The sequence below is a fragment of the Sciurus carolinensis genome, chromosome X, assembly GCF_902686445.1.
Source record: "Sciurus carolinensis chromosome X, mSciCar1.2, whole genome shotgun sequence".
In the NCBI taxonomy this organism is placed as follows: Eukaryota; Metazoa; Chordata; class Mammalia; order Rodentia; family Sciuridae; genus Sciurus; species Sciurus carolinensis.
In genome coordinates, this window is record NC_062232.1 from 55452085 (window position 1) to 55479034 (window position 26950).

The 26950-nt window shown below is 46.3% G+C and overlaps 1 protein-coding gene across 2 annotated transcripts in view; it reads left to right on the forward strand.

The window, feature by feature from the left end:
* The window catches only part of Nhsl2 (NHS like 2), a 79842-nt gene extending 53881 nt beyond the window's left edge, over positions 1–25961 (forward strand). Inside the window, exons 2-8 of one of the 2 annotated variants that reach the window (XM_047535532.1) lie at positions 4095–4250; positions 6181–6308; positions 6600–6789; positions 9063–9194; positions 10479–12791; positions 15276–15408; positions 16203–25961. In XM_047535532.1, coding sequence (XP_047391488.1) covers positions 4095–4250; positions 6181–6308; positions 6600–6789; positions 9063–9194; positions 10479–12791; positions 15276–15408; positions 16203–16524 — 3374 coding nt within the window. In that variant the 3' untranslated portion in view covers positions 16525–25961. The remainder of the gene's footprint in view (positions 1–4094; positions 4251–6180; positions 6309–6599; positions 6790–9062; positions 9195–10478; positions 12792–15275; positions 15409–16202) is intronic. The other variant, XM_047535533.1, reaches the window with a different exon arrangement.
* The last annotated feature ends 989 nt before the right edge of the window (positions 25962–26950 follow it).

Genomic DNA, 26950 nt, shown 5'->3' on the forward strand with positions numbered 1-26950 from the left:
GGGGAACCTTTTTAAAAGGTAGCAACAGGTTACAGGAACCTGACCCCAACTGATTCCCAGGCTGAGAAACAAAAGAGATAAGCAAAAGGGCATCTTACCTCCCACTGATGAATAGAGATCTCACCCGAAACCAGTCTGAGGACTGGATCTCTGTGACTCCTCTTCCTCCAGCTCCTTCCTCTGGCCTCCAGGCCCAAAAATTCCAATGCTGGGCTGAGGTTATCTGTCAGACTCCGGTGAGGAACAGAGACTTCATTCACTGTTTTCTTCCCTCTGGCCACAGACACTTTGGCTGCACTTGCCCAGCTGCCAGGCACTGTGCAGAGAGTTCAGTGTCCAGGGGCAGTTCAGGCCAGCAGTGAATTTGGCTGGCATTTCATGGCCAGAGCTGACATAGTAAATGTGTATTTTTCACTGCAGAAGCAGTGTTTTCTGGACCCAAGGCAAGCAGCAGGTCTCTCTATAAGGGCACCTGGGTTTGTACTGGGGAGCCCCAGGAGTGCCTAAGAGGGATCACCCGCTTCAGCCTCACTGTCCAATTGAAATACAGCAGCAGCCCAGAGATTGACCCCCATGTGAGAACCCAGCAGGTGTCCCAGATGTGAGGCTGCATTGGGTACAGTCTCCGTAGGGCCAACCTTCCAACTCTCCTCCTTAGAGTTGGAAGGAGTTAAGGAGCAGGCCATAGGCTGGCTGGCTGGCTGGCTGACTGGCTGGCTCTCTCTGTCTCTCTCTCTCTGACTATCCTGGAAGGGAAGGCTAATGAGGGCAACCTCTAGGACAGAATGTCGCTGGCAGAGACCTTGGGCTAGGGGCTGGAGTCCAAAGCCTGGCAGGGGAAGGAGATCCCATTCCCTAAAGAAAGTTATTCTTTAGTAATTGAAACAGTCATGTGGTTTCTTCCTCCTCCTATTCCACCACCCCAATTGCCTCTTTAGGCACCATCAAGGAAAGGGGTGGGGCCTGCCTTGTTGAGCTGTCTGCTGGGGATGTCCAGGAAGGCCCCAGATTTGACCAAGCCAATCCAAGGGCCCTAATATAGGAGTCTGAAGAAAGGTGAACTCAAGTACTGGAAGTGGAAGCAGCTTGTCACAGTCAGTTAAGGACAAACAAATCTCAAATTGTCAATCTGACATGTGGCTTTGCACACTCTCACTGGGCTACATGTAGGGTCCTCTTCCAGGCCCTTCTGCTGGAGGTGTGGCATAAAACAAGCATAGGCTTCTAGGCACATTTCCCGGTGTCGTCCTGCTTGCTGTCCATTATATTTAGTAAGTGGCCTCAGTGACTTTAGGAGTTCAATGTAGCCTGTCCTTTCAATCATTGGGGCAGATCAATGAGGCATTGGGTGAAGTTCTGGTGAGCCAGTTGGAGGATAAAACTGTAGAACACAGGGTGAATAAACGCAGGAGAAGTGAAGGCTGGGCACAACTAGAGGGGAATACAAAAGGGTGACCAGTTCATTTATGGGAACAGGCCCAGAAACCTGCTCTCCAGCTTGTGGCAGGACTGAGCACAGTATATGCCAAGAGGACAGTCTTTGCTATCCTCTCCTTTTCTGAGTGGCCTTGGCTGAGCACATATCACTCTCTGATCATGGTTGCAAGATGGTCTAAAACTCTGCAGGTCTTCTTCAGCTTGGGCAGGTCTGGAACTCCCTTAAGGACTGGTCAGTACATGGGGCAAGTGTGGCAGCAATAGCAGGGGCAGGGGACGCAGTAGAAGGGTGTGTTCCAGGTGGCCAATTCGCCCCAGTACTCACACGCGAATTCGGCCACGAGCAGCTCGGTGCCCCCCCTGTCTTGGAGTGAGGCGGAATAGCACCGGGGGACGTCTTCGAATCTGACGTTGCCCCAAGCGACCTGCACGGCGAATCAGTGGTGGGGAGCTGTAGAATGGTGAATTGGTACCTGGAAGGCCCTCCAGAAGTGGGACTCGATTCTGGTTCCTCCGTCTGCTAGGCTGTATTATTGGAGGTGATGCACCCAGGAAATTCTCAGCATGGTAGCCAATGGTGGTGCTAATGGTCTGAGTTGAAGTGTCAACAAGAACAGGCTCCTCCATCTCCATCAGCTCTTCTATCGAGTGGATCCCATGGTGATGGGGCCCGTGCTCTATCTCACCATATGTGTGCCCCCTCTGTCGCTCCTGTTCTGGCTCCTGCCCTGGCTCCTGGCCCCCCACCTCAATTTCGTCTTCTTCCTCATCCTTACTCTCACTGTCATCCTCATTCTTCTTCATCTCTTCCTCCTCTTTCTGTTTCATCCCCTCTTCCTCCTCCTCCTTCTCATCCTCATCATCTTCATCTTCATCCTCCTCATCTTCATCCTCTTCATCCTCATCTTCATCATCATCATCATCATCCTCTTCATCATCTTCATCCTCTTCATCCTCCTCTTCCTCCTTTTTCATTTCTTCTTCCTCCTTCCTCATCTCCTCCTCCTCCTCCTCCTCCTCCTCCTCTGTCATCTCTTGCCGGAAATCCCTCATGTGCTTCTCCTGGTCCTTCAGGGAAAACCTGTGCCTGCATATCCCATCTTCTTCTTCCTCATGGTAGCGCTGTTCATCTTCACTTTCATCCTCATTAGGGTTTGGAGCAAAAGGATAGAAGACATTGCGAACCCCAGGGAGCGGGATTGGCTTGGGGATACGCACTTTTCTTTCTATCTCCACACACTCAAGAATCAGCTCATCCAGGTCGGCCATTTCAGTTGACCATAAGAGCTCCTTTCGGAAGAATTCCGACAGGCCTTTGAGGAATTGGTTTTGGAGGCGGCAGTCATCCCAAGACAAGAACTGGGCCAGGAACTGAAAAGCATCTGCATAGCTGCCCAGGGTACAGTCTCCCTGCTTGAGCTTGCGGATGGCCTTTTTAGCCACTCGTGGGGGGATGGGGCCACAGAATTCCTTACGGATTTCATCCAGGAAGCGCGGGAAGTTGGCACGCAGGGAGCTTCCTTCCTGGGTGACTGAGATGGCCCAGTCCCTAGCTTGGCCAGTGAAAAAGGAGATCAAAAAGGCCACCCGCTCAGCACCCCCGGGAAAATGATCCTCATGGTCAGCTATGAAAGTCTCTAGCCGCATCAGGAATTCAGCCAGGTAGACTGGATCGCCAGAAAAGGGCCGTATGTTAGGCCGCTCCAATGGTGGCAGAAGGGGCTGCGGGGGCGGCTCCTTTGATGCGGGCGAGGGCAGCTCCGGCGGGGGTGGGCTGGGTGGCAGAGGAGGATCATTGACCCCGTCGGGGTTGCTGTAGTCCTGGATCACGTTAATCAAAAGATCATCCGAGACATACTCGGGATCGGTGCGTGGGGGAGGCCAGCACAAGAAGGGCACCTCTCCCTCGGGAATGGCGTCGATCTCATTGAGCGGGAACTCAAAGTTCTCCTCAGCAATAACGGGTACTATGGGCACTGGCCAGCGGATGTAGCTGGAGACATTGCCCCGCAAGGAATTAACCTCGGCCAGGGCTCTTCCCAGCTGAAGGCCCAAATTGGCATTCTCCCCGCGAAGGGCATTTAATTCTTCTCGCAGGGCCACATTCGCCATGCGGAGGCTATTGAGATTTCCTGCCGCCTCGGACATCTTGACTAGCTCAGGGGCTCTGTCTCCGGCAGTGGGGGCAGGGAGCTAGGGGCTCAGGGAGGAGGCCAAAATGCCGCGGCGGGGGCGCGAGAAGAAACCGAAGTGCGGCAGCGGGGCACAGGAGAGGCCGGGCCACACCCACCGGGGCGAGCACTGAGAGCAGGCGCTCGGGGCGGAGGGCCCCGCGGCTCGGCCTGGGACGCGTTACCTCAAGGCCGGGGTCGAAGAGAACGAGCGGCGGCGCAGGACCAGGAGACACAAGCGCAGGACAGGAGACGCGGCGACTGCCTGGCGGGCGGAGGCGGGTGGTGCGGGAGAGAGAGGACTGCGGCAGGATCTGTCGAGGAAAAATCTTGCGGACGGCGATTCCCTGCCTTTTAAGCGCAGCCTCACACCCCCTCCCCCCCGCAGGGGCGGGTCTTCGCGAACCGCGGGCGCCCACTGGCCGTGGCGCGCCGCTCCCCGCCCCCTCCTCGGCTGCGCCTCTCACTGACTCTCTCCTTCCCTAGCTGCAGCTAACTCGAGTCGGGAAAATGCGACAGCGACTGCCCACTCGAGGTCGTCATGGCGACAGCCAGTGAACGTGTTCCTCTCCTCGGGCAGGCCCCCGAGTGTAGAGGAGCTGCTTCGCGAGGCGCAGCTCAATCTCCAGAGCCTGTTGCAAGGTACTGAGAGGGAGGGGGGCTGCGGCCGGAGCCCAGAGGAGAGCTGCGCAGCAGCAGGAGGGAGGAAAATAGAAAGAGGACAGGGACCAGCGAGAGAAAAATGAACAGTTTCAAACCTATCGAAAAACAAAGCACACATTCTCCATCTTTCACCTTACAGACTGATGATCCTAAAACATTCTATTTCCATAACTGTCTCCAACCCCCCCCCCCCCCATTTTTCAGTTCATTAGTCCATGGGTGCTAGGAGTGACAGAGGCTGAGGCAAAGCAGTGGGTCAGACCCTTCACAAAGAGATCTTGGTGGGAGACTCCCATAATGTGGGCCCACATTCCCTCCAGCCATCCTCTTGCCACATCGCCCATGCCTCTGGAATCCTGCCACCAGGAAACAAAGGGGGCATCTGCGGAGTCTCCCATTCTGAGCTTCACTCACTCTGCTCTTACAATAACCTTTCCCACATGCTTCCTGGGTAGCTACTACCTCACTAATGTAAGCCCAATATACAGCATCCAGAGTACACCTATTTTGTACTCTTAACCAGACTGAGTTTCCTCTCAATGTGAATCACATCTCTGGGCTGGGGATGTAGCACAGTGGCAAAGGCGTGCCTAACATTTGCCAGGCCCTGAGTTCCATCCCCAGCACCTCAAAAAACTACATCTCTTACTACTCTTGGGTTTCCAGAAGCCCCTGATGCAGGGCTGGATCCCCCAAGACATGCCTGGTGGAGGCTAAATGCACAGAGGTCTTGTGTCAGCTCTTGTTTATCCATACCAACAATAGTTAATACCAGTAAAGAACAGAAGACAGCCAATTGGCCTCCCAACTGGACTGTAGCCATAACCCCCACCTCCTTACTAGGTCAGTGGTGACCTTAGAGAAGCAAGATGCTGAGGGACACCATGAGCCTTGTGTTCAGATAACAAGAAGCTGCCATGCAGAAAAAAAGAGTCAGTGTGCTCTATGTTGCTGCCATGGGCAGAATTAGGACCAGTGGGTAGAAATTCAGAGGGAGGTAGATCCCACCTCCAGATAAGGAAGAACTTTTCTGATATGCCTGACTGTCCCAACTGTCCATGGAAGGAATGAGCTGCCCTTGGTAGGGAGTGAGTTCCCTTTCCCTGCAGGTGTGTGCTCCAAAAGAGCACGTTGAAGGGCTGCTGAGGAGGGAGTCTGAGCACAGAACCAGGTGTTGGACAAGAGAACCCAGAGAGCAAGCCCAAGTTTCCATGATTCTCAGTCTTGTAGAAAGTACATAGAGCCATGAATGTTTTTTCTTTTACTGTTACTTCCTTCATTACTCATCTAAGTAATCACTTCAGTCAAACCCATTCAAATCGTACACATCCTTCGTATTCCCTGATGATGCCCCTGAACTTGGACCTCTTCTATGCTGCTACCTCCTCCTTCCCTCTTCTTCCCCTTAGCCTTCCTAGACCCAATCCCACCCACAGTGGAACCAGGTCTATACAAGCTCAAGTAAGAGTTCTTGCCACCCAGGAAAGAGCTCCAGACAAGACTTCCCAATGCAGATCTCTTCTTGCTTCACACAGTTCTTTCCTTGCTAGAGTTGCAGAAAATCTGAAGAGCTACAGGGCTTCAAACAAAGGACCTTTTGCTAAAGGTATCTGCATCCTGAGCCACTACTCTGATTTGAGCACTTAAGGTGGGTGCCATCCATATGAGGGCTTGATACCCAAAGCAACACAGCTCAGATTTATTGACTTTCTTTTCTCTTCTGCCCTCATGGTCCCAGGAAGCAGGCATCTTTCTATTTCCAAATTCAGTGGCTCCAATACCAGGAAATAGCCCAAAGAAACAACATGAGTCAGGCCTGGCAGCTAATGCAGGAGCCCTTGTGGTCCTCTCTGAGTCCAGCACTTGGCCTTGGCCCCCTAGAGTGTGTCTCCACTGTGCTATTTTTCAGAAGAATATGAGGAACAGTACTCGGAGGCCAGACTTCTGGGGCAGACCTTCCGCTCTTCTGATGAGGCCCCTGAGCCCACCCCCAGCTCAAGGCCCCAGTCTGCCAAACGTCTGGAGTTTGTGTTGATGGTGAGTTGCCTCTTACCCCACCTGGGAGAGCCAGCGTGCTTCCACTGACAGGGAACCTCCAGCTACTCACATTACCCACTGGAAGCTACTGCTTACCTCTGCTCACCAGCAGAGTTCTCTGAGGCCCCACCCAGATGGTCCCTGCACGGCAGGCACCCAGCCAGGCAGCCTGTCCACGCTTTCTGCCTCCCAGATGAAGCCTCCAACCACTCTGCCTAAACAGTCATCCTTTGTGTTCTGGTTCATCGCCAGTTGGTAGCACACCCTTTCCATCACCTTCTCTCCCAACAGCCTACAAAACGGCAGCTGAGCGAGGATGAGACTACCACCCAGGGTGTGAGGGCCCCAGAGGCCCTGAACCTATCTGCAGCCGACAAGCCAACTGCCTGGAATGGCCCCTTCCCTTTGCCCATCCTAGAGGAGAAGCGGTGGCCTCAGCCCTGCTCCACGCACTCTGACCTTGTGCCCATCAACATCTCTGGTAGAGTTGCTTAGCACCACCTGTTTGCTTCCCTTTCATGCCACTATAGCTCATCCTCTCCAAATGCACTGGGTGCTGGGGAGGGAGGGCCACCGTCTTTGCTACTGGCTACTCTGCACTGTCACAGTCATGGCTCTCACTAGGGAATGGAGGCATGCAGAAGAGGGACTCTGGCTGTTCTCCTTCACTCCCTACTGTCACTGCCACTCTAACTGATACCATTTGATAGCAAACAAAATGTTCTTAACAGACAGCTACAAAACTTTGTGAATTTAGATGCTCTTCAGAGCATATATGGAAACTTAAAGTATGGGAATTCTGTTTGGTTTGGGGAAAGACAATGTCCTGTGCCCAAAGCCAGGTCTGGAGTACAGACTGAAGGCACAGAGAGAGGATAGGAGTTAGAGGACTGATGGCAAAAAGGGAAGGTCACCCAGGCAAGACCAAAAGCCCGTGACCACACACTAGGTTTTCTGGCAAAACAACCTCCTCAACTTATTTGGCAATTTTTTTCAAGAAAGGGAAGTAGTAGCCTGGCACAGTGATGCACACCTGCAATCCTAGCTACTTGGGAGGTTGAGGCAGTAAGGATCACAAGTTCTAGGCCAGTCTCAGCAAGTTAGCAAAACCCTGTCTCAAAATTTTTTTAAAAAAAATTAAAAGGGCCAGAGATTGTAGCTTAGTGGTAGAGCGGTAGAGTGGGTTCAATTCCAGTACCACAAAAGAAAGAATAAAGAAAAGTGTGTAGTAATAGAGACTAAGGCACAAAAGACCAAAAGGGACCCTGGGACAACCATGAGAGTGAGGAGTTGATATTTGTAACCCAGCTAGCTATGACTTTGGGGGTCCGTGGCACACTGCCATTATTCATCTTTTGCTTCATTGGCTCTGAGGGGAAGAGGAAGAGGACCAATCATGACAGAAGAGACAGGGCCAGGGGCCTGATCAAATCAAGACCTCAGTGACCCAAAGGAATCAGAGGGAGCCTTCAAGCCAGCACAAGCCCTGCTATGCTGGAACAAGTTGATGAAGACAATGAGAATAGCTCTGGCCACATGTAGGGCTGCTCCCTGGATATGGGGACATCCTTTGCAACTAGAGTCATCTGAGGGAATAAGAGGCAGGAAGTAGAGCCCATCACTTAGGGAAATGTTCCAAGAGGAATAAGAGCTGATGAGGAGGGACTCACAAAGTGATGATGGGCACTCTGTTTCTAAATGAATATCTTACTGACCCTAAGTTTTACCCACAAAAGCACTTGCTGCTGTGTGTCTATGTGTCTATGCATAATACTGAGTGGCTGAGAGGGGAGGGTCTGCTGAGCCAATTACTGAAAAAAAGATAGAGAGGAACTGCATACCTGCTTCCACAACCCTGCCTCGCCCTGACTACCCCAGCAATTTCCCAGGAACCAAAAGCCAACCCACAACTTTAAGAGAGCTAAGGCTCAGCTTAGTGTGGTGGGGCACACCTGTAATCCCAGCTACTCAAGAGAGGCTGAGGCAGGTGAATCGAAAGTACAAAGCTAGCCTTGGCAATGTAGTGAGACCCTGTCTTAAAATATAGTAAGAAGGGGTATGGATGTAGCTCAGTGGTAGAGTGCTTACCTAGTGTGAGGGTTCAGGTTCAATCCCAGCAATGCAAAGGAAAACTGTTGCAAAAAAAAAAAAAGAGAGGGACTTCATCACCATACAGCAGCAATTTGGTAAAATGTGACCAAGGAGGCTGTGGAACACAATATCAGGCTGTTTCCTAGATGGTGGGGGCGGGCAGTAGACAGCTTCTTGGAGACATTGGCCTCACCTGGCCCCCTATAAAGGCCCCCTATATCAGAAGATATCACAGTGAAGCAACATCTGCTCTCAGTCAGTCACTCTGCACTAATGGTTTTCACTCCTGGCTGTACATCTGAATAATTATGGGAGAGGTACTAGAAAATACTTCTACCTAGGCCTTACTCTCACAGAGTAAAGTGTTCTGGAGTGGAGTCCAGGTTTGGAGTTTCAAAAACTGCCCAGTTTATTTCAGTGTGAAGTCAGGGTTGAAAACCATTGCATTAATCCACCTAAGATTTAAAGGTGACCTGGATGCAGTCTGGAAACAGCATGTGTGCCCAGCACCAAACAGGGAAGCATAGGGAAGAAGTGCCACCCACCTGGACGCTATTCATGCTCATTGCTACTGCCGTCATCCCTTCTCTCTACCTCAGGCCAGTTTCAATGTACTTTAAACAGAAACCAGGATGCACCCAAGTGTCTTTATTTTGGCTACAGGGCAGCAGTTTGATAAACATGCAAGTTTGCGACACTCGTTGTTTAACACAGAAACAGCCGTGAACCCCAAGTCCACCCTGAGGCGAAGGCGGACCATTATTGGATTCTCTAACTTTTCCCAGCGAGACCAAGGTGACCCCACCACAGCGATCCCCCAGACCCTTCCCCTCTTCCATTCCACCAGTCCTGCCACCCAAGTGGCATTGTGGTGTTGGAGAACAGGAATAATTCAGAGGGGTGGGACTTTAGACAGCTTGAGAAAACCAATATGGTAATTAAGGATAGCCAGGAGCTTCTTGTCAAGGGCATCAACTGAATATGGAGAGCATGTTCCCAGAACTTATGAATTCATTACATTATTGTTTTCCATTAGAAATGTAGTATAAACACATATGCCAAATTTAAGCAAGCAGACAAACAAGGTGGGGGTGGAGGGATTGCCAGGAAAACCACCCCTTCACAGAATCATTACTACCAAATGCTTCCAAAGAGCATAGACCCAGGCTGGGGATGTGTTAGTGGTACAGCACTCACCTAGCATGTGCAAGGCCCTTGGTTCCATCCTCAGAACCACAAAAATAAAATAAAACACAGACCAGGGAGATGGATGTGAGCACTTACTAACCATGAGGCCTTGGCCAAGTTACATAACCACTCTGAGCCTCAGCTTCTTCATCTGTAATTTGGGGATAATGATACTGACCCAGTTGAGTCATTATGAGGATTAGACCTTTTTGTACAATCTGCCTAACATGTGCCTGTATATAGTCAATTTTCAACAAATGGTGGCTATTTGTATAAATTCTAGCGGAAGTAATAATAACGATAATACAACAGTCATAATTGTGTATATGAGAAAACCTCTGGAGACTTGGAACATCTGAGCAGTTTCCTCACATCTATAGGTTATCCTGAGTCTTTTGTGCTGCAAAGGTAAAAAGCAACAGGTAACAAAAATGCAGCCAGGCTCTTGGCATTCCACCTCTGGCATATTCCATATTCACTGCTGGAGCTGCAAGTTACACAGTGCTGTCCTTAGTCAATTTGGAAGTCTTTGCTCTCATCTCAGGATTGACAGATGCTGCGGGTTGTGATGGTTTCATGAGCCTGGGAGAAAGTACGGAAAAAAAAAAAATCCAAGGTGGTCCCAAGGGACTCTTCCCCTCTAAATGGAATCATCAAAGCTGGAAAATCTTTGGCAGTCATCTGGACGATTCAAGGGCACCCTGACTCACTTGTGGCCATGGGCAACAACCCAACTTCCCTAGCATCCTCATCTATGAAAAGGAAGAACCAAGGAATTCTGAGCAAGCTGTTGGCAAATGCTTCTTGGCAAAAAGTTGGTGCTCCTGTCTCAAAATTGTTGATGGGGGATCCCTTGCTGCACCACTAATGTTCTGTGCTTTCCTCCTCCAGGTCACAGCAACAGCCCAGCAGGCAGTGTGGCTCGATCTATCACCTCAGACACCAGGCCCGGCCACTCAGCTCCACAAAGTGTTCACGGAAGAGTTGCTGTTGGGCAAGAAGCTCGGTTCCCAAATCTCACCTCTCCAGGACTGAGAAATCCTTCTAGTGAGCCTGAAGATCCTCACCAGGCACATAGTGGCCTAGACCCTCCTGGCATGGAGAGCATGGGAATGGTGTACAGTGTCCCCAGTTCTTGCAATGGACCAACAGAATCAACGTTCTCTGCTTCCTGGAAGGGAGATGCTTTTACTTATGTAACTCCAAGTGCCACTAGTCAGAGCAGTCAAGTCAATGAAAATGGAAAAAATCTTTCCTCGGGGAATACTTGGGTCTCTCTGAACACACTTCCACCTCTGGTTCCTAAGGAGGCAGCTTCCCTCTTTGCTGCCCGTGATAACCCAACAGGATGTAGTGGGCTAACTGGCTACTCTGAGCACCCTACTCAACGAAGGCAAGTGCCAGAAAGACCCCCTAAGATTGGCCTTCTGACTGGTGGTACCTCAAGGCTTGAGACAGGCCCAGGTGGGACCAGCAGATTCCGGGAGAGGTCATTATCTGTGCCCACAGACTCAGGCACCACAGATGTAGACTATGAAGAAGAACAGAAGGCCAGCGAGGCCTGTGCCCTGCCTTATGCCAGTACAAGCTCTGAGGGCAGTAACAGTGCTGACAACATTGTATCCCTTAGTGCTGAGCAGGAGGCCAGGCACAGAAGGCAGAGATCCAAAAGTATCTCACTCAAGAAGGCCAAAAAGAAGCCTTCCCCACCAACACGCAGTGTCTCACTGGTCAAAGATGAGCCAGTCCTCTTGCCAGAAGGTGGATCAGCACTGCCCAAGGACCAGAGGCCCAGGAGCCTTTGCCTCTCTTTGGAACACCAAGGACATAACCTGTCCCACCCAGATGCTCAGGGTCACCCAGCTGTGCCAACCCTCAAAGATCCAGAAGGTACACAATTCTCCCACCACTGGTATCTTACCGATTGGAAGTCTGGTGACACCTATCAGTCCTTGTCTAGCTCCAGCACTGCCACGGGCACCACGGTCATTGAGTGCACCCAAGTTCAGGGCAGCTCAGAATCTCTTGCCTCTCCTTCCACCTCCAGAGCCACAACACCTTCCCAACTCTCCATCGAGGTAGAGGCCAGGGAGGTATCCTCCCCAGGAAGGCCCACTGGACTGATGTCACCTTCTAGTGGATACTCCAGCCAGTCAGAGACACCAACACCCACTGTCTCCATGACCTTGACCCTGGGCCACTTACCCACTCCAAGCAGCAGTGTCCGGGTACGTCCAGTGGTACCTGAAAGAAAGTCATCACTACCCCCGACATCACCAATGGAGAAAATTTCCAAGTCACGTCTATCTTTTGACCTACCATTGACCTCTTCAGCTAACCTAGATCTGTCTGGGATGAGTATCTCCATTCGCAGCAAAACCAAGGTGAGCCGCCATCACTCAGATACTAATTTTGGGGCCAAGCTGGCACAGAAAACTAGTCCCAACCAGCCAATCATGCCCATGGTTACTCAGTCTGACTTGCGTTCTGTTCGTCTGAGGTCAGTCAGCAAATCTGAGCCAGAAGATGACATTGAGAGCCCAGACTATGCTGAGGAACCTGCAGCAGAAGTCTTCACCTTGTCAGAAAGAAAGGTGAAACCTCCCATAGCTGAGAAGCCTCCACTATCCCGAAGGCCTCCAAGCTTGACCCACAAACCACCATCTGTCCCAGAGGAATACCCACTAACTTCACCTGTGACCCCCAAGAATGCCATTCAACATGTGAGGCCGCTCCCCCAAGACAGCTACACGGTGGTGCGGAAACCAAAGTCCTCCAACTTCCTTGATGGCCGGAGCCCAGGGGAGTCAACAGTACCCTCATCTCTTGTTTTCACGCCTTTTGCCAGTTCCTCTGGTGCTTTCTTCTCAGGAACACAGCAACCTCCCCAGGGATATATGGAGGATGAAGGCCTCAAGATGAGAGCCCTGCCTGAAAGAATTAGCCTCCAGAGTCAGGAAGAAGCTGAGAGAAAGACAAGCAAGATTCCACCTCCTGTACCAAAAAAGCCCAGTGTGCTATACCTGCCTCTCACCTCTCCAGTAGCTCAAATGGAAGCCTATATGGCAGAACCAAGACTGCCTCTGAGTCCCATCATCACCCTGCAAGAAGATGCCAAGTATAACCCCATCAGGGATGACCTGCCTGGTAAAAGGACAACTTCAGCTCCAGCGGTTGACAATGAAAAGGAGGCAAGCTCTCTGGGTTAGTAAACTGTCCAAGGGCTTTTTCTTTCAATCACAGGAGGGATGAGGGTAAGGATGGAGTGCCCAAGGAAGAAGCAGATGCCCCAGAATGCTTATCTTCATCCCAGGATGACCAAATCTGTAGGAGTACCTCTTGAAGGTTTGGATTATTCTGAATAGGAACTATAGGCAAGTAGGCCTTACTGTCCTTGGGATCAGAACTGATCTGGGGAAGATCTCCAAAGTCACTTTTGGACCAGTCTCCTTGATTCAGGTGCTAGATAATGAAATCAAACTAGCCCCTAGTATACTAGGACATCAGGATCCCATCTACTTGCCAGGCATGCATCCCCTGCCCTAGGACTCTATCTCACTGAGCAGTACTTTCACTACCCACATTAAATGTAGTTTCATGCAGGGGACTCAGTACACACCCAGACAGAGTTCAAGTGCCGTGACTGGCATGCAGGCTTCTGAAACAATGAATTCTGTTACCACCTGCAGCCTTTCTTGGTGCCATCCAGAGGCATCCACTTCCTTGGAACCATAAGAGTTAGTTAATGATTCTCATCCTTTTTGTTTGTTTCTGACTTTTTTCTTTGCACTATTAGGAATTGAACCCAGGGGTGCTCTCCCACTGAGCTGCATCCCCAGTCCTATTTTATTATTTTATTTGATATGGAATCTCATTAAGTTACCCTGAATGCCTGCCTCCTTCCTGTCTCAACCTCCTGAGTAGCTGGCATTACAGGCATGTACCTCTGTACCTGGCTAATTTCTGTCTTTTCATTTTAATTGTAAAATACACATAACATTTACCATCTTAAACAGTTTTTTATGGTACTGAAGATTGAACCCAGGGCCTCAAGCAGACTAGTCAAGCATTTTACCACTCAGCTACATCCCTAGCCCCCATCTTAACCATTTTTAAGTATGTAGTACTTTAGGGTCAAGTACATTTGTATTGTTGAGCAACCCATCTCCAAAACCCCTTTCATCTTGCAAAAATGAAAGTCTATACCCATTAAACAACTCTCCTTTTCCTCCTCCCCCAAGGCCCCTACAACCACAATTCTACTTTGTGGGTCTATGAATTTGACTACTCTTGATATTTCACAGAAGTAGAATCATACAGTAGTTTTTTTTTGGGGGGGGGTTTAATGTCCTCAAGGCTCATCCATGTTTCTCATCTTTTGTGAGTCCTTAACACAAAACATCAAAATCTCATGACCTAAACTGATTTGGACTCGCAATATAAGTTAAACTTTGTGACTAAAACAAGTAAACAAATCAAAGTCACAGGTATTTTTAGAATATGTTTCCTCAAACTGGGTATGGTGACACATGACTGTAATCCCCAGCGACTCAGGAGGTTGAGGCAGGAAGATTGCAAGTTCAAGGCCAGCCTCTGCAACTTAGTGATACCATCTCAGAAAAAAAAAGGGGGGGAGGTGGGGATGTAGTTCAATGGTAGATCACTCCTGAGTTCAGACTCTAGTACTACAAAAAATAAAAAAAAAGAATATGCTTCCTTAAACTCCACAGGTTCCTACTGAGATTCAGACAGGTCCCACTTTCACCCACTGGATAAGAGTCATTGCTTAAGATTTCTCTTAGCTCGTTGATTTTTGAAAATAGAGAGCATCATATTAAATGAAATAAACTAGACTCAGAAATATAAGGGTTGTATGTTTTTTCTCATATATGCAAGTTAGAGAGAAAAAGAGAAAAGGTATATCATAAAAATAGAAGGGAGACCAATAGAGGAAAGATCAGGAAGAGAGAAGGGAACAGCAAGAGGAGGTACTAGGGATTGCAGTTGATCACCTTATGTTATATGACCAGGAGCACTGATGTATACCTATAATCCTTACTACTTGGGAGGCTAAGTCAAAAGGATCACAAATTCAGAGCCAACCTGGGCAACTTAGAAAGACCTGTCTCGAAATTATAAAAAATAAAAAGGGCTGGGGATATAGCTCAGTTGATCGAGCACCTCTGGGTTTAATCCCTAGTACCAGAAAAAATTATGTGATGTGGATGTATAAATATGCCACAATTAAACCCTCCATTCTGTATAATTATTACACACCAATAAACTGATATGTTTTAAATGAGAGAGGCCGGGGGCATAGCCCAATTGTGGAGCACTTGTCTAGCATGTGCGAGACCCTTGGTTCCATTCCTAGCACTGAAAAATATATATAAATAAATGAAAACTAAAATAAAACAAGAGAATGCTTAGACCACCTGTTGTCATGAAAAAGGCATATGAGAACAGTGACTCAGAGCGATCTTCACCACTCACTCCACCTTGGGCAAACCATTAAGCTTCTTAACTTCATGTTCCTTCTCTGCAAAAATAAAGACATTATAAATCTCCACCCTGCTGCCCTTCCAGAGTTACTTTGAACATCACATGAAATAAACGTATGAGAATGAATGTGCTTTGTCCTATCTATTGTGGTCAAAGTCATTCATTCCTTCTGGTTCTTATGCCTAGGGAGTTCTGTGGAACCAAGCACCGAAGAGAAAAGTTTAATCAGTGATAAAACAGCCGAATGGATTGCGGAGGAGGATGATGACGTGTTTGTGGCTTCACGCACAACTGAAGATTTATTTACTGTGATACACAGGTCTGGACCACTTTCCTTCATTCTAATTGAAATTGCAGTCCCTTTTTCTACTTAAAGAAAAACTGCTACCTCTAAGAGCCATTACAATAGCAACTGGAGACTACTTTCAGATACCCACATATGTGAGTGTAGTCCAGGGCCTCACATCTCAAATTTACTGACATCTTTGGGTGAAGTGGAGGAGGGGAGGGGAGGGGAGGACCAGGTGCCGAGTGAGAGGCCCCTCGTCTCCTAGCAACCATTTGGCCTATTGTGGCTCCATCTGCTCTCTCACAGCTCTGTCTACAGTCAGAGACATTTAACCCTTCACAGAATTCCTTGTACCACAGAATCCTATCAAGAGATGATGTGGGCACTTAGGCAGCCTATCAAAGCAGGAACTTAGGCAAAGGGAAATACATGAAGTACAGGGGCACAAGGCAGGGAGGGGCTTGGTGACAAGGAACCTGGAAAGAACCCAGATACCAGAGCTGGAATACCAGTTCAGAACAGAATTAGTCCCAGGTTGTCCTGATTCAGTCACTGAGCTACTAGCCTAGACTACCGCCATTTGTCCTTGGTCCCAGAACCTGGACAGGACTGAACCTGCAAGCAGAGGTCAAGTGACTCCAGCTGTGGGCATTGAAGGGTGTGCGGTGGGGGCCAACCAAGGACCTGAGGGCTTAGAGGTGGGAGAGAAAGCTAGTCAGTACATTTTCAAGACAACCATGTACAGATTTTCAGTTGCATCACTATGAAGCTTTGGTAAATGTCTGGTCCCGAAATTAACTCAGACCAAGCTCTCTCTTATTTAGGTCCAAAAGAAAACTGCTTGGCTGGAAGGAGCCTGGGGAGGGCTTTGCCGGCAGCAGACCGAGCTCTCACTCACCAGTAAAGAACACAGCTGATTCTCCAATCAGTGAGTCTGCCACCATTGCAGGGTCAAGCAGCATTGCCAGCCTAGATGCTGGCAGAAATGATGATTTCAAGGCCTTGCTCCTGAAGAAGGGAAGTAAGGCAGCTCCAAGGTCCCGCCCCTCAGCAGCTGAACTGCTGAAGACCACTAACCCACTGGCTAGGAGAATTATTGCACAGTTTTCAAAAGACTATGAAAACACCGATAACTCCAGTACCTAAGCCCTGAGTTTGACAAGCAGGATTTACTTACTAAACTTGAGTAGAGAAGGGGGAAGAGAAAGGGTTATAAAAAGGAACCATGGGAATCACAAAAGAGCCTACATTTCTTTTACATTAACTCACACTCTGGACAGCAGGAGAGAGGCTACTTCAACTAGTGCCGAAATTGTCAGGCGCTGGAATCGTCTTTAGATATTTTGCATTTCCATATTTACACCCTTGCCATGACTGGTTACTGGGTTTCTTCTTGTTTTTCCCCAGTGGTGTGCACTAACTAAGGAGGAATTTTCAAAAGCAAAGGTTGTGCCACACTTTTCATGCCACCTTTTCAATCAATGTCCTGGCTCCTCCATTCTTGGCTTGTGTCACTGAGAGCCACAGTGGGAGAGCAGATAAAGGGCTGCCAACCCCCTGGATTGGGGCTATTGGGTGCCATTGCCAATTATTCATTCTCAGGAGGAGGCCTTGACAAACCTGTGTGAAGATACAGAAAAACAGCAAGGCCTCCTCAACCACAGTGTGATTCCTCCAGCAAATTTTGCAGGTGTGCACTTATTTCGGCATGGGGTTGATTGGATGGCTTTTGTGGTGCAAAATATGAATGTGACTGTATCCCGAAACTTTATGCCTTTTTCAGTTTGTCTACACGGAGATCAGGGTGATGAATTTCAATAAATTTATAGGAACCCCCCAACATTATCTAGAAAAGGTCTGGACTGGGTGGATTTGGATGAACCAAGCTCAGCCAGCAAATGAAGTAGCTGTTTGTTCCCTCAGCTCTATCCAAGGTAACCCGCACATGCGCCTTGAGGTCCTTCAAGTGTCAGTTGATGTGGATAGCCAAGATCTGTGCCCAGATCATGCTGCATTCTAAGACCTCTTGTTTCATTTGCATATAACATTCCAGTACAGGAAGTAATTAGCTGAAGGACCAGTGTCATCAAGGGCTCAAGGAGGACAGAAAGTAAGTGCATTTTGCCCCACACCATTCAATTCAGATGGCACTTTGTGGTTGGTTGGGTTTTGTTTAAAGGAATTCTGACTCTATTCCAAAAACGAAGAACTTACAGATTAAAAGGATCTACCCAGAATCTAAAAGGCAACCTTGTAAGTTGCCATGGCCCATAATCCAAAAAGGGCTACTTTTTGTCATTTACATTCTGCTGTTTGTCCAACTTTCAGTTAACTGTGCTGGGGGAGTATATAAGAACTCGGGTAAATGGGATGCTGAAAGAATTTCAGAACAGTGATTGCAGCCCCTCCCCCATCCAAAATATCAGGCACTAAATATTCTTGTAAGCTCCATTTTCTAAGCAGAGCAAGAGCAATGATTCATTTGATTTCCACATCCCTAATTTCAGGGAGTTGAAGACAAGACAGGAAAAGCATTGAACAGAGAAAACCTTCTGACTGATGTTGGAAAGTTTTAATTGTCTACCGGTCCCAAGAGGTAAAGAGAAAGTCAAATGAAATTGTAGTCTGCTTCACAGAGAGGGTTCTCAGGCCCCTTCCTCCTTCATGCCTGCCCTACAGACTCACTTGTCAATCTCCTGGAGGATGCATCAAGAGTTCCAGAGACAAGCAGATCTCAATTTTGATAGGACACATTCCTCCCCAATGAGAAGCAAGTTCTTAGCTCAACTGCCCACACTCCAGTTGGACAAAGCAACTGAAAACCCACTCTAAGTGCTGAGAAGACTCAGGCCTCTCACGTAGATTTCCTAGGCCTAGGCTACTGGTTGGTCCAGTTCTGAATTCTAGACTAACAGGAACAGCCAGGCCCACCAACTCCCTTGCAATCAGCATTTCCCCCCAGTTTAGAAAGAAGCCACTGAGAATGGTAGACAGCTGGTGAAAGTCCAGTTGTTTTTGAAAGTATTTGAACTATCTGGTTTGAAGGTCTTAACCAAGTTTCAGGGGGGTTGCCTGAAATAAAATAGATTCATCCCTAGCCTTAGTTTATACGCGAATGCCACACTTATCTGTCCTGGACTCAGAATTCCAAATGATGGAAACATTTTGCTCTGGAAGGAAATGAAGGAGTGTTTGTGTTTTTGCCTAACAAAAGTGAAAGGTTGCCAGGGCCTGCTCATTGGGAACCATTATGAATAGCTGAACTCTAAAGTATGAGAGTATAATGTAGGACTTATTACTTCTGCTGATTTTTCTGGAAGCTTCTTATTTGTGAGTCCTAGTAGGTTTTGCCTCTCCCCTCACCTTACTACCTATGGAGATATTCCCAAAAGTTTCTAAAGCTGAATGCCCAGACGCTTTGGTATTTTACAATTTCTGTGATTCTTGCTTTCCTCTACAGAACTCCATATGCCTAGAATTTTTTAATATCTTTGCATCATCATTATGGCCCTCAAATGCCCAGTGGTGACCCCATTAGCACAAGAGGATTTTGGAGCAGAGATTTTATGTTCAGAGACAACATTTATGACTGGAAGTATTCATATAATATTTTGCAAAAGGTGGATCTAGTCCCAAACAACCAAACCATAAATCTTCAATTCATTGATTAAAATAACACCAAGCATCTTTCCTGCTCCTAACACTCAACCTCTCTCCTGCACTTACCACTTTTTGTAGTGCTGAGGATCAAACCCAGGGCCACATGCATGCAAGGCAAGTGCTTTACCATTGAGCTACACCACCAGTCCTGTCTCGATTATCATAACACTGACTCTCTCTCCCATCCAGGCATTTATCACCATGTTTGCCACCTTCTGGGCCTACTTTGCTAAGGCTGGAGAAGAGAGGTAGGAATCCCCCTCCAGGAAGGCTCTCAGGAAAGCTACTACCACTACTATGACTAGTATGAATAATAATGTGAATAATACCCAAAAGTGGAATAGAGAAGAGATTGGAGGGGAGTGAAGCTGGCCCCAGGATGTCAGTTTCCAACTTCAGCCCTCCTATTCCAACCAAAAAGTAGCAGGTGGTTTTGATCTTGTCATGAGCAGAGGAAACCATCCCCAAAGAGGCAGTTAATTGGTATCTCAGAATGCTTTGCATGTGGTGAGGATTCATTACATATTTGTGGTTCTGATGTGGACATTAGTAACTTCTTAGTTCAAAGGCAGGCTTTGCTGGTGCCTCCTCTCTTTTGCCTGTACTACTTGCCCTGCCTAGACCTCCCACCTGGCCCCAATTTGTCCCTTACCCCCAACACCCATGAACCGCAGTCCTAGATAACAGCTCAACCATGAAGGACACAAGGCCACAGGCAGCCAATAGTTCACATTGGTTTAATGACCAGAAGTTGATCAGCTGATAATGACCTGGGGAAATTACCATGAATGAAAAATGACAACAGAGTCTCCAAAGCTGTTCTAACAAGCATTTTGTCTGACATCCACTTTAACTATCTAGACAACACAAATCCAATTGTACCTATCTCTTTGAGCAGATCTGCCCATGCACCTGTCCTCTTCCTCGTCCCAGAATTAGTCAGGAAAAAAAAAACGAGTTCATGCTCAGTGTTGTTTCTCACTGGCTCAGCCTTCCATGTTTGCCAAGTCCGTGACACAATGGTGAGCTTTTGCTTTAATATGACTTGCCAGGGCCAGGACTAGGGTGAGGTGAGCGAAGCGCCAAGGAGGCGCCTGCCTGCTCTCAGGGCCATGCAAGTGCCTTACCCTCGTCCCGGCCCTGTGATTTGCACTCTGCAAAGTGATATCAGTTTCTCTTCTTCCAAGTATGGTTCTTCTGATTTGGGAGGGTAACTTCCCATCTGTTGTTGTACCAAATGTTTTATTGGTATCTATTCTTCCATTCACTGCTAGAAGCCTTTGTATGCCTACACATTATATAATCTTCAGAGTTATCAGAAAACAGTTTATTTCCAAGTAACCTGCTCCATGTGACAAGTTGGCACCCATTTCAGTAGGGACAGCCCTTCATAAAATAGTGAATGAATTGGAGGTCTGCCCCAGCCATCTTCAGTCTCTTTCTGCTCCATTCTCCTAGCACCAACTCTCCTTAGTGCCTCCTGCTTTGTTCTCCCCTCTCTAAGAAAACATGCTCTCAGGAAAGGGATAAATTCATTTACTTTGAGATTATAAATAAGGCTTAATGCTACCTCTTTTGAGGGTTGCTTGCATTTTAACAGGGGAAAGCCTTAAGCCAAAGGAATGAAGTTCTACTTGCAGAATGTTAGGCATCAACTAATTGTAAAAGTATATTTTTCACCATGGAAAGGCCAGATTCCCTGATGGCTAACTCCAGAGTATAGAAAATAACTTTATCTCCAGGAATAATTATAGATAGTAGCTGATGGTCAATCAGATTATCCAGAAACCTAGTATTGTTCAGTATGGTTACTACCAAGGGACTCTCAGAAGTGGCTACTAAAAGTCACTGAGAAGGCCTAGATCATTCATATTGTACATTAACATGTTTATGTAACAGAGTTAATACTACTTATCATTTCAGTAAAAGAACACAAAGATTTGAAGAGTTTGTGAAAATGTGTCCTGTTTGTGAAAGATGAAATTGTCCAACCCATGTCCATCAATGTCAGTCGTCCAGTATTGGTAGTAGTATTTATTGGAGGTACAGCTTTATTAAACATAGGCCTCTGCTCTCCCTCCCCGCATTTTATCTCTGTTATGTGCTATCACTTCAGCTTGGTGTGAGAATGAGACCATATTTATATCAGAGCACCCAGTCCCTTCAAAGCCTTTGCATGTATTTCAGCTATAAGTAACAAAGATTTAGAGATTTAAAATGATGAGAGAGTGGGAAAGAGGCATAAAGAAGTACTTTTGTCAAAGGGTAGAAAACAGTATAATGATTTAAACAATGATATGAAATAAGGAAAGTTTTAGAGTACTTTGAAATAGGTTTATAGAGTTCTACAGTAGTAAATGGTTATGAACACATATTAGGGGCACTGCACTTTTAATACATTTAACAAAAAGAAATTTGCATGAGCAATGGATTATTTAAGATAGGTATATACTTTTGTTCAGTAAAGCCCAAAATCTAGTCCAGTGATTCTCAAAGTGTGGTTGCAGGACCAGCAACAGCAACATCCATGGAGGAGAGAGGGAGAGTGCATATGTGTGTGTGTGTGTGTGTGTGTGTGTGTGCGCACGCGCATGTGCATACATGTGTGGTCCAGTGATGTTACTCCTTCAAGGCCTTGAATCACTATAGCCACAACTCTTCAACTGATCCCAACCTTTCCTATTGTTTCGTCTGACATTACACTGATCAGTCACTGGCCAAAAGATGTATATCATTGTCTTAGTCAGGCATACATTTGTTTGGTGTTAAGAAATTATCAGATTGAGGGCTGGGATTGTGGCTCAGTGGTAGAGTGCTTGCCAAGCATGTGCAAGGCACTGGGTTCAATTCTCAGCACCTCATATAATTAAATAAAATAAAGGTCCATCAACAACTAAAAAAATATTTTAAAAAAGAATTATCAGATTGAACCAGGTGTGGTGACACATGCCTATAATCCCAGTGACTTGAAGGCTGAGGCAGGAGGATCTCAAGTTCCAGGCCAGCCTTGTCAACTTTGCAAGACTGTCTGGAAATAAAAAGGGCTGGGTGGTAAGTGCCCCTAGGTTCAATCCTCAGTACCACACACACAAAAAATAAATACCAGATTGAATCAACTACTTAACTTGTAAAACCTTTGATTTGACTTAACCAGCACACCTAACCTGGTTTGGATTTTAACAAAAAAATTAACTCACAAATTAAAAAAAAAAAAAGGTGTTAGATTTGTTTGGTATTGCCAATCCTTAAACAACAATCTTTGCCATGGTGGCTATTCTCCAAAAGGGCTCTGGCAGAAGTATATTTGACTTTAAGATTTTGCCTAAAGAGTGGAATTTGATAGCAATGAACTCCAAAACAAAATATGAACGGGAACAAACAGTTAACCCCTCTCAGCCTCTTTGTAATGCCAAGCTTTATAGAAATTTATTCCTTATGTGGTCTTGAGCTTTTTTATGTCCAATTTTATAAAATGTTATGCATGCAAACGCAGCATTGTGCTCATTGTACCAGTCGCCTCAAACTCATTCCTTCCTCCGTATGTGTGATGGTGAAGAAATATCAATATGTATGTTCTGATGTCTCCTGATCAATTGTAAATTGCAAACCTTTTCATTAATTTTTCAATGAGATATAGTTACTCTGGCTAGTAGTTAAGATTTTATTCTTTTTATTATATTTCATTGCTACTATTTTCTACTGACTCCAAAACTTACTTTGGGGAATATTTCTTATTTGAAGATTGTTGTATTTATCTTATTTCTATATTTATCTATAGTCACAGAATGTTAGAGTTGAAAGGGACCAACCTCTCTCATTCCATAGATGAGGAAACTGAGACCAGAATGGTCAAATAGCTTACCTAAGGTCACGCAGTGAGCCAGAGGCAGGGTCCAACCTCAATTCCAGGTCTCCTGCCTCTAGACTGAATGTTTTGTCACTTAAAGCACTATGTTTATAGAATACTCACAGCTGTCTTCTACTTTTATGATGTGTGAATTTCCCAGGTATTTCAGACAACTAATATCTATATGCTTTAAGAAAAAATGCTCAAGAGTACTTTAGTTCATGAATCCAAAGATAAATCTGATTTTTAGTTTAGAAACTTTTGTTCCCTCCATATTCAGTATCTGTGCCCTACTTTGTATAGTGGATGTTCTACCTAAAAATTGTGTGAAATGGGATTTTATGGATCAAATTTCATTTTTAGTAGGGAGGTTTCCCTACTAAAGGGAATCTTCTGGGGATTTCTTTTGAAAAACCAAGACTCCTCTTGTTCCTTAATGTTTCTATTTTTTAGTGTGAACTTTTGTATTTGGTGTTTATTTAAGTAGGGCAAACCAATATTAGCTTTCATAGAATCTACTTGAGCCTGCCTTCCTTAATCTTTATGAGAAAATTTCAGATTGCTAGATGCTCATGCATTACTCAGCTGTATTCTAGAAACTTCACTTGGTTTGATATTTTGTCAATCCCTGGGCTCAAACTCCATCTTTGTCTTGTCAAAAAATAACAGAGTTTCCTAATCAGTACTGAGCTCTGTATGCAGTATCTTTTCCAGAATATTCTTTGCCTAATGTTCCTAAGTCTGGCTCTCTCTAGCTATCCTTCCATAGTTCACACATAACTTACTATTCTGTGGACTTGCAGGCAGTGCACTTTGAGGGTTGTGCCAGTCATATTGAATGGTATTTCCAGTTATTTTTATCATCCCCCTGTTTCTCCTGGACCTCCTCTGGTTTCCCTTTTCAGGCACACTCAGAGGCTTTTTAGCAGAGATTGGTGGGATTTCCACCATCATCTAGACCAGAGACTGACAAATTTTTTTCTGCAAAGGCCAGACAGTAACTGTTGTAAGCTTTCTAGACCACATACAGTCTCTAACACATTTTTATTTGCTGTTACTGTTTGTTTGTTCCTTCATTTGTTTTACAACCCTTGGAAAATGTAAAAACAAGTCAGCTTATGGGTCATACAAAATCTCGGGCTGAACTTGGTTTGCTTGTCATCATTAGCTGACTCCTGGTTCAGACTTATTTTCTGGAATAGGTATTTCTATAACCTGTCACATGTGATAAGTGGTTTGTGTGCCAGATGATGTGGCTCACTGCCCTTATATCTCCTGCATCATCAGACCAGTCTGACTGCACAGGGCAGGGGGAAAGGGGCTGCATGTGCCAATCATTACAATGGATGTCCCTCATTGACTCACTCTCATTACTGACTACCTCAGTGTAGAAACACTCATTCTTTTCTCTGGATCTGTCCTTATTTCTCGTTTTTCAGTGTTCCTCTGCCTCATCAGGTTGGGAGTGAGGTGGTAGGATAGAATGAATTCTGAGTTTTTTTATTTCTTTAGTCCTGTCATTGCTCCACACACCTTGGGCCCCCCTCTCTGCCATCACAAGTTTAGGACTATCATTAGAAAGTCTGGTTATGTAGGCTATAAATTCCAATCCAATCTATGATTTCCTAGAGAAACCACCAGTTTTCCTGGTTCCAAAGGCTGGTTTTAAAACTCAGAATGTCCATGTGTTTATTTCCTAAAATGATTCAGACCTAGCACTAGACAGAGTACTCAGCCCTGACAAGAAAACCAATGAGGTACAGAAGGTATTCTGTGCCTACAGTTTTTCCCTGTTTCCTGGGCCCCCAGCCCCTGGGTTGAGCTCCTTGGGATGTCCCATGCAGTGGCAAACCTGAAGATATTCAGCCCACCATCTCCTGTTTCGTAAACCTCTAAAATGCTTCCCAAAATTCCTTCACATTTTTTCACCTGACTCCCATCTCCACCCCTCCATACTACTTGGGGGTCTGAAGCTTAGATTCACGTTTTCATATTCACTTGTATAAACTTTGGGACATAGGAATGGATGAGAAGGTGTGTGCCTGTGTATGTGAGTGTGGTTTCTCCACCTGGACTGTGAGGGCCACTTTCACTAATCAATCACACATGCACACATGTACACCATCCAGCTCTCTCATCAGTCTTCTGGTCCAGGGCCAGTTCTGCTGGGACTGGTTAAGGAGAACAGATGGTGGGGTTCCTAAGGCATCTCCCCTTTCTTGTCTTTTGAGACCTTTCCATTGGCTTTTGTTGGCTCCTTCCCAGGGAGCCATTTGAAGAAACTCCTCTGTGACACTTCTGGACAGGTCAGTGCACAGAAAGCCAGGACTTCAATTCAGTGTGGACTCAGTCACTCAGAAATAGCCCTCACATTGCAGCTTTTCCTAACTCAGCAAATTTGCTTCTTAGGGTCTTTAGTTTGATTTCTGTCACTTGAGCCCAGGGATCTACCCACTTACTGAAATATAATTTTTTTTAAAAATCAGAGACACAAGTAACTTTCAGGATTTCCCTATTTTAAAGCACCCATGAAATAGTCCCTTTCTATCTTCTGTTTAGGATTTCCATAATTAGAAAGGGAAACCAGGTTTGTGCCTTGGACCTAAAAGGAGCCCCCCTACCAAAAGCAAAATGAGGACTGAGGATTGGCCAGTCCTACTGTACAGAGCCAGGAGGCAGAATTTCGTTAAGTTAGCACTTACATTCAGTGCTTACTAAGTGCCAGCAATGCACTTAAGACAAACAAGGGAGAGAGGAATTTACAGACCAGTATCCTAAACTGTAAGGAAGAGGTAAGGTGATTCCTCCAGTGACAAGAATGTATCCTTGGAACAGAATTTCAAGAAGAAGCAGAAACTGAGAGAGACCACAATCCCAGTCTTGGTAGGATTCCAACACAAAATGGAAGGGAGCCCTCTGTGGGGTGATATTACAAAGGGTTTTACTTGTCTTTCTTTTTCTTTTCTTTTTTTAAAAAGCATTCCTTACTGGCTTGCTACCAGCAATTGAACTGTATTCTTTATATAGCTAAAGCTGTTTGTGTCTTCTTAAAATAAACTTTTTCTGTTAAATCGTTTTCTGTTTCACTCTCTGGTTTTCATTGAAGCAATAATGCCTTTATTCAGACCCTAAACCTGACTCATGAGCATGTTTTTCCGACTGCACAGGTATATGCTACCCAACTAGGCCCATTTTGCCCACTGCACAGTATGCCAATCACTGAAGTAAAAAGTTTGGAAAACAAACACTTTATTCATGAGGTGGCCAAGTATGAGAGAAAACACCCTCTGAAATTAAGAAAAAAATCACCCGTTGGACACCTATACACAAGTGAAGAATCAGTAGTTTCAACAAAAGCAGCCTTCAGGTCCCTGAAAAATAAACTAGAAAACTGTCATCAACATGATCCACATGTCAGATGTGTTGCCTACAGCAAAGATGGTAGAAGACTAATAATAAATTTCTCAGCTATGTGACCTCCAAAAGTGTTGATTTTTTAGTTAAAAGCAAGTGAAGCTGGAACTTTTGATCTTCCCCAGTTTCATGTGGGGCCCATACAGATTGAATCTGATGCTCACAAATCCTTGAAAGTCCCAAACAAAAACACGTCACACAATATCTTGCAGAATTCCAGCTCGCCAAACCATAGCCTTAAGACATCTGGGACTGTAGATATAGTTCAGTGATAGTGTTCTCCTGGCATGCATGAGGTCCTGGGTTCCATCCCCAGCAACAACAACAACAAAAAAATGGGCAGGTAATCTGTGTTCATGGACTTCATTTTGAGGATTCAAGTTTGGCTTCTCATGGAGCCAACAAGGGGCTACAGATGTGGCAAAGCTCTAGGGAAGTGGGCAGCCATCACTATGCTCCTGATGGGAAGAGGTGGCCTTAACAAATATGTTTCCTCTTTGTTCTCTGGCTCAATAAAGCCACCCAGCGAGGCAGACCAGAGTGAGTCTGTCTAGGAGCAAAAATATCCAAACCAGATGTGGTCCAGATCACTTTCATCCTTCCAAAAGGGTATGTTCCCACCAATGCAGATGGTGACAGCCAAATGGGAGG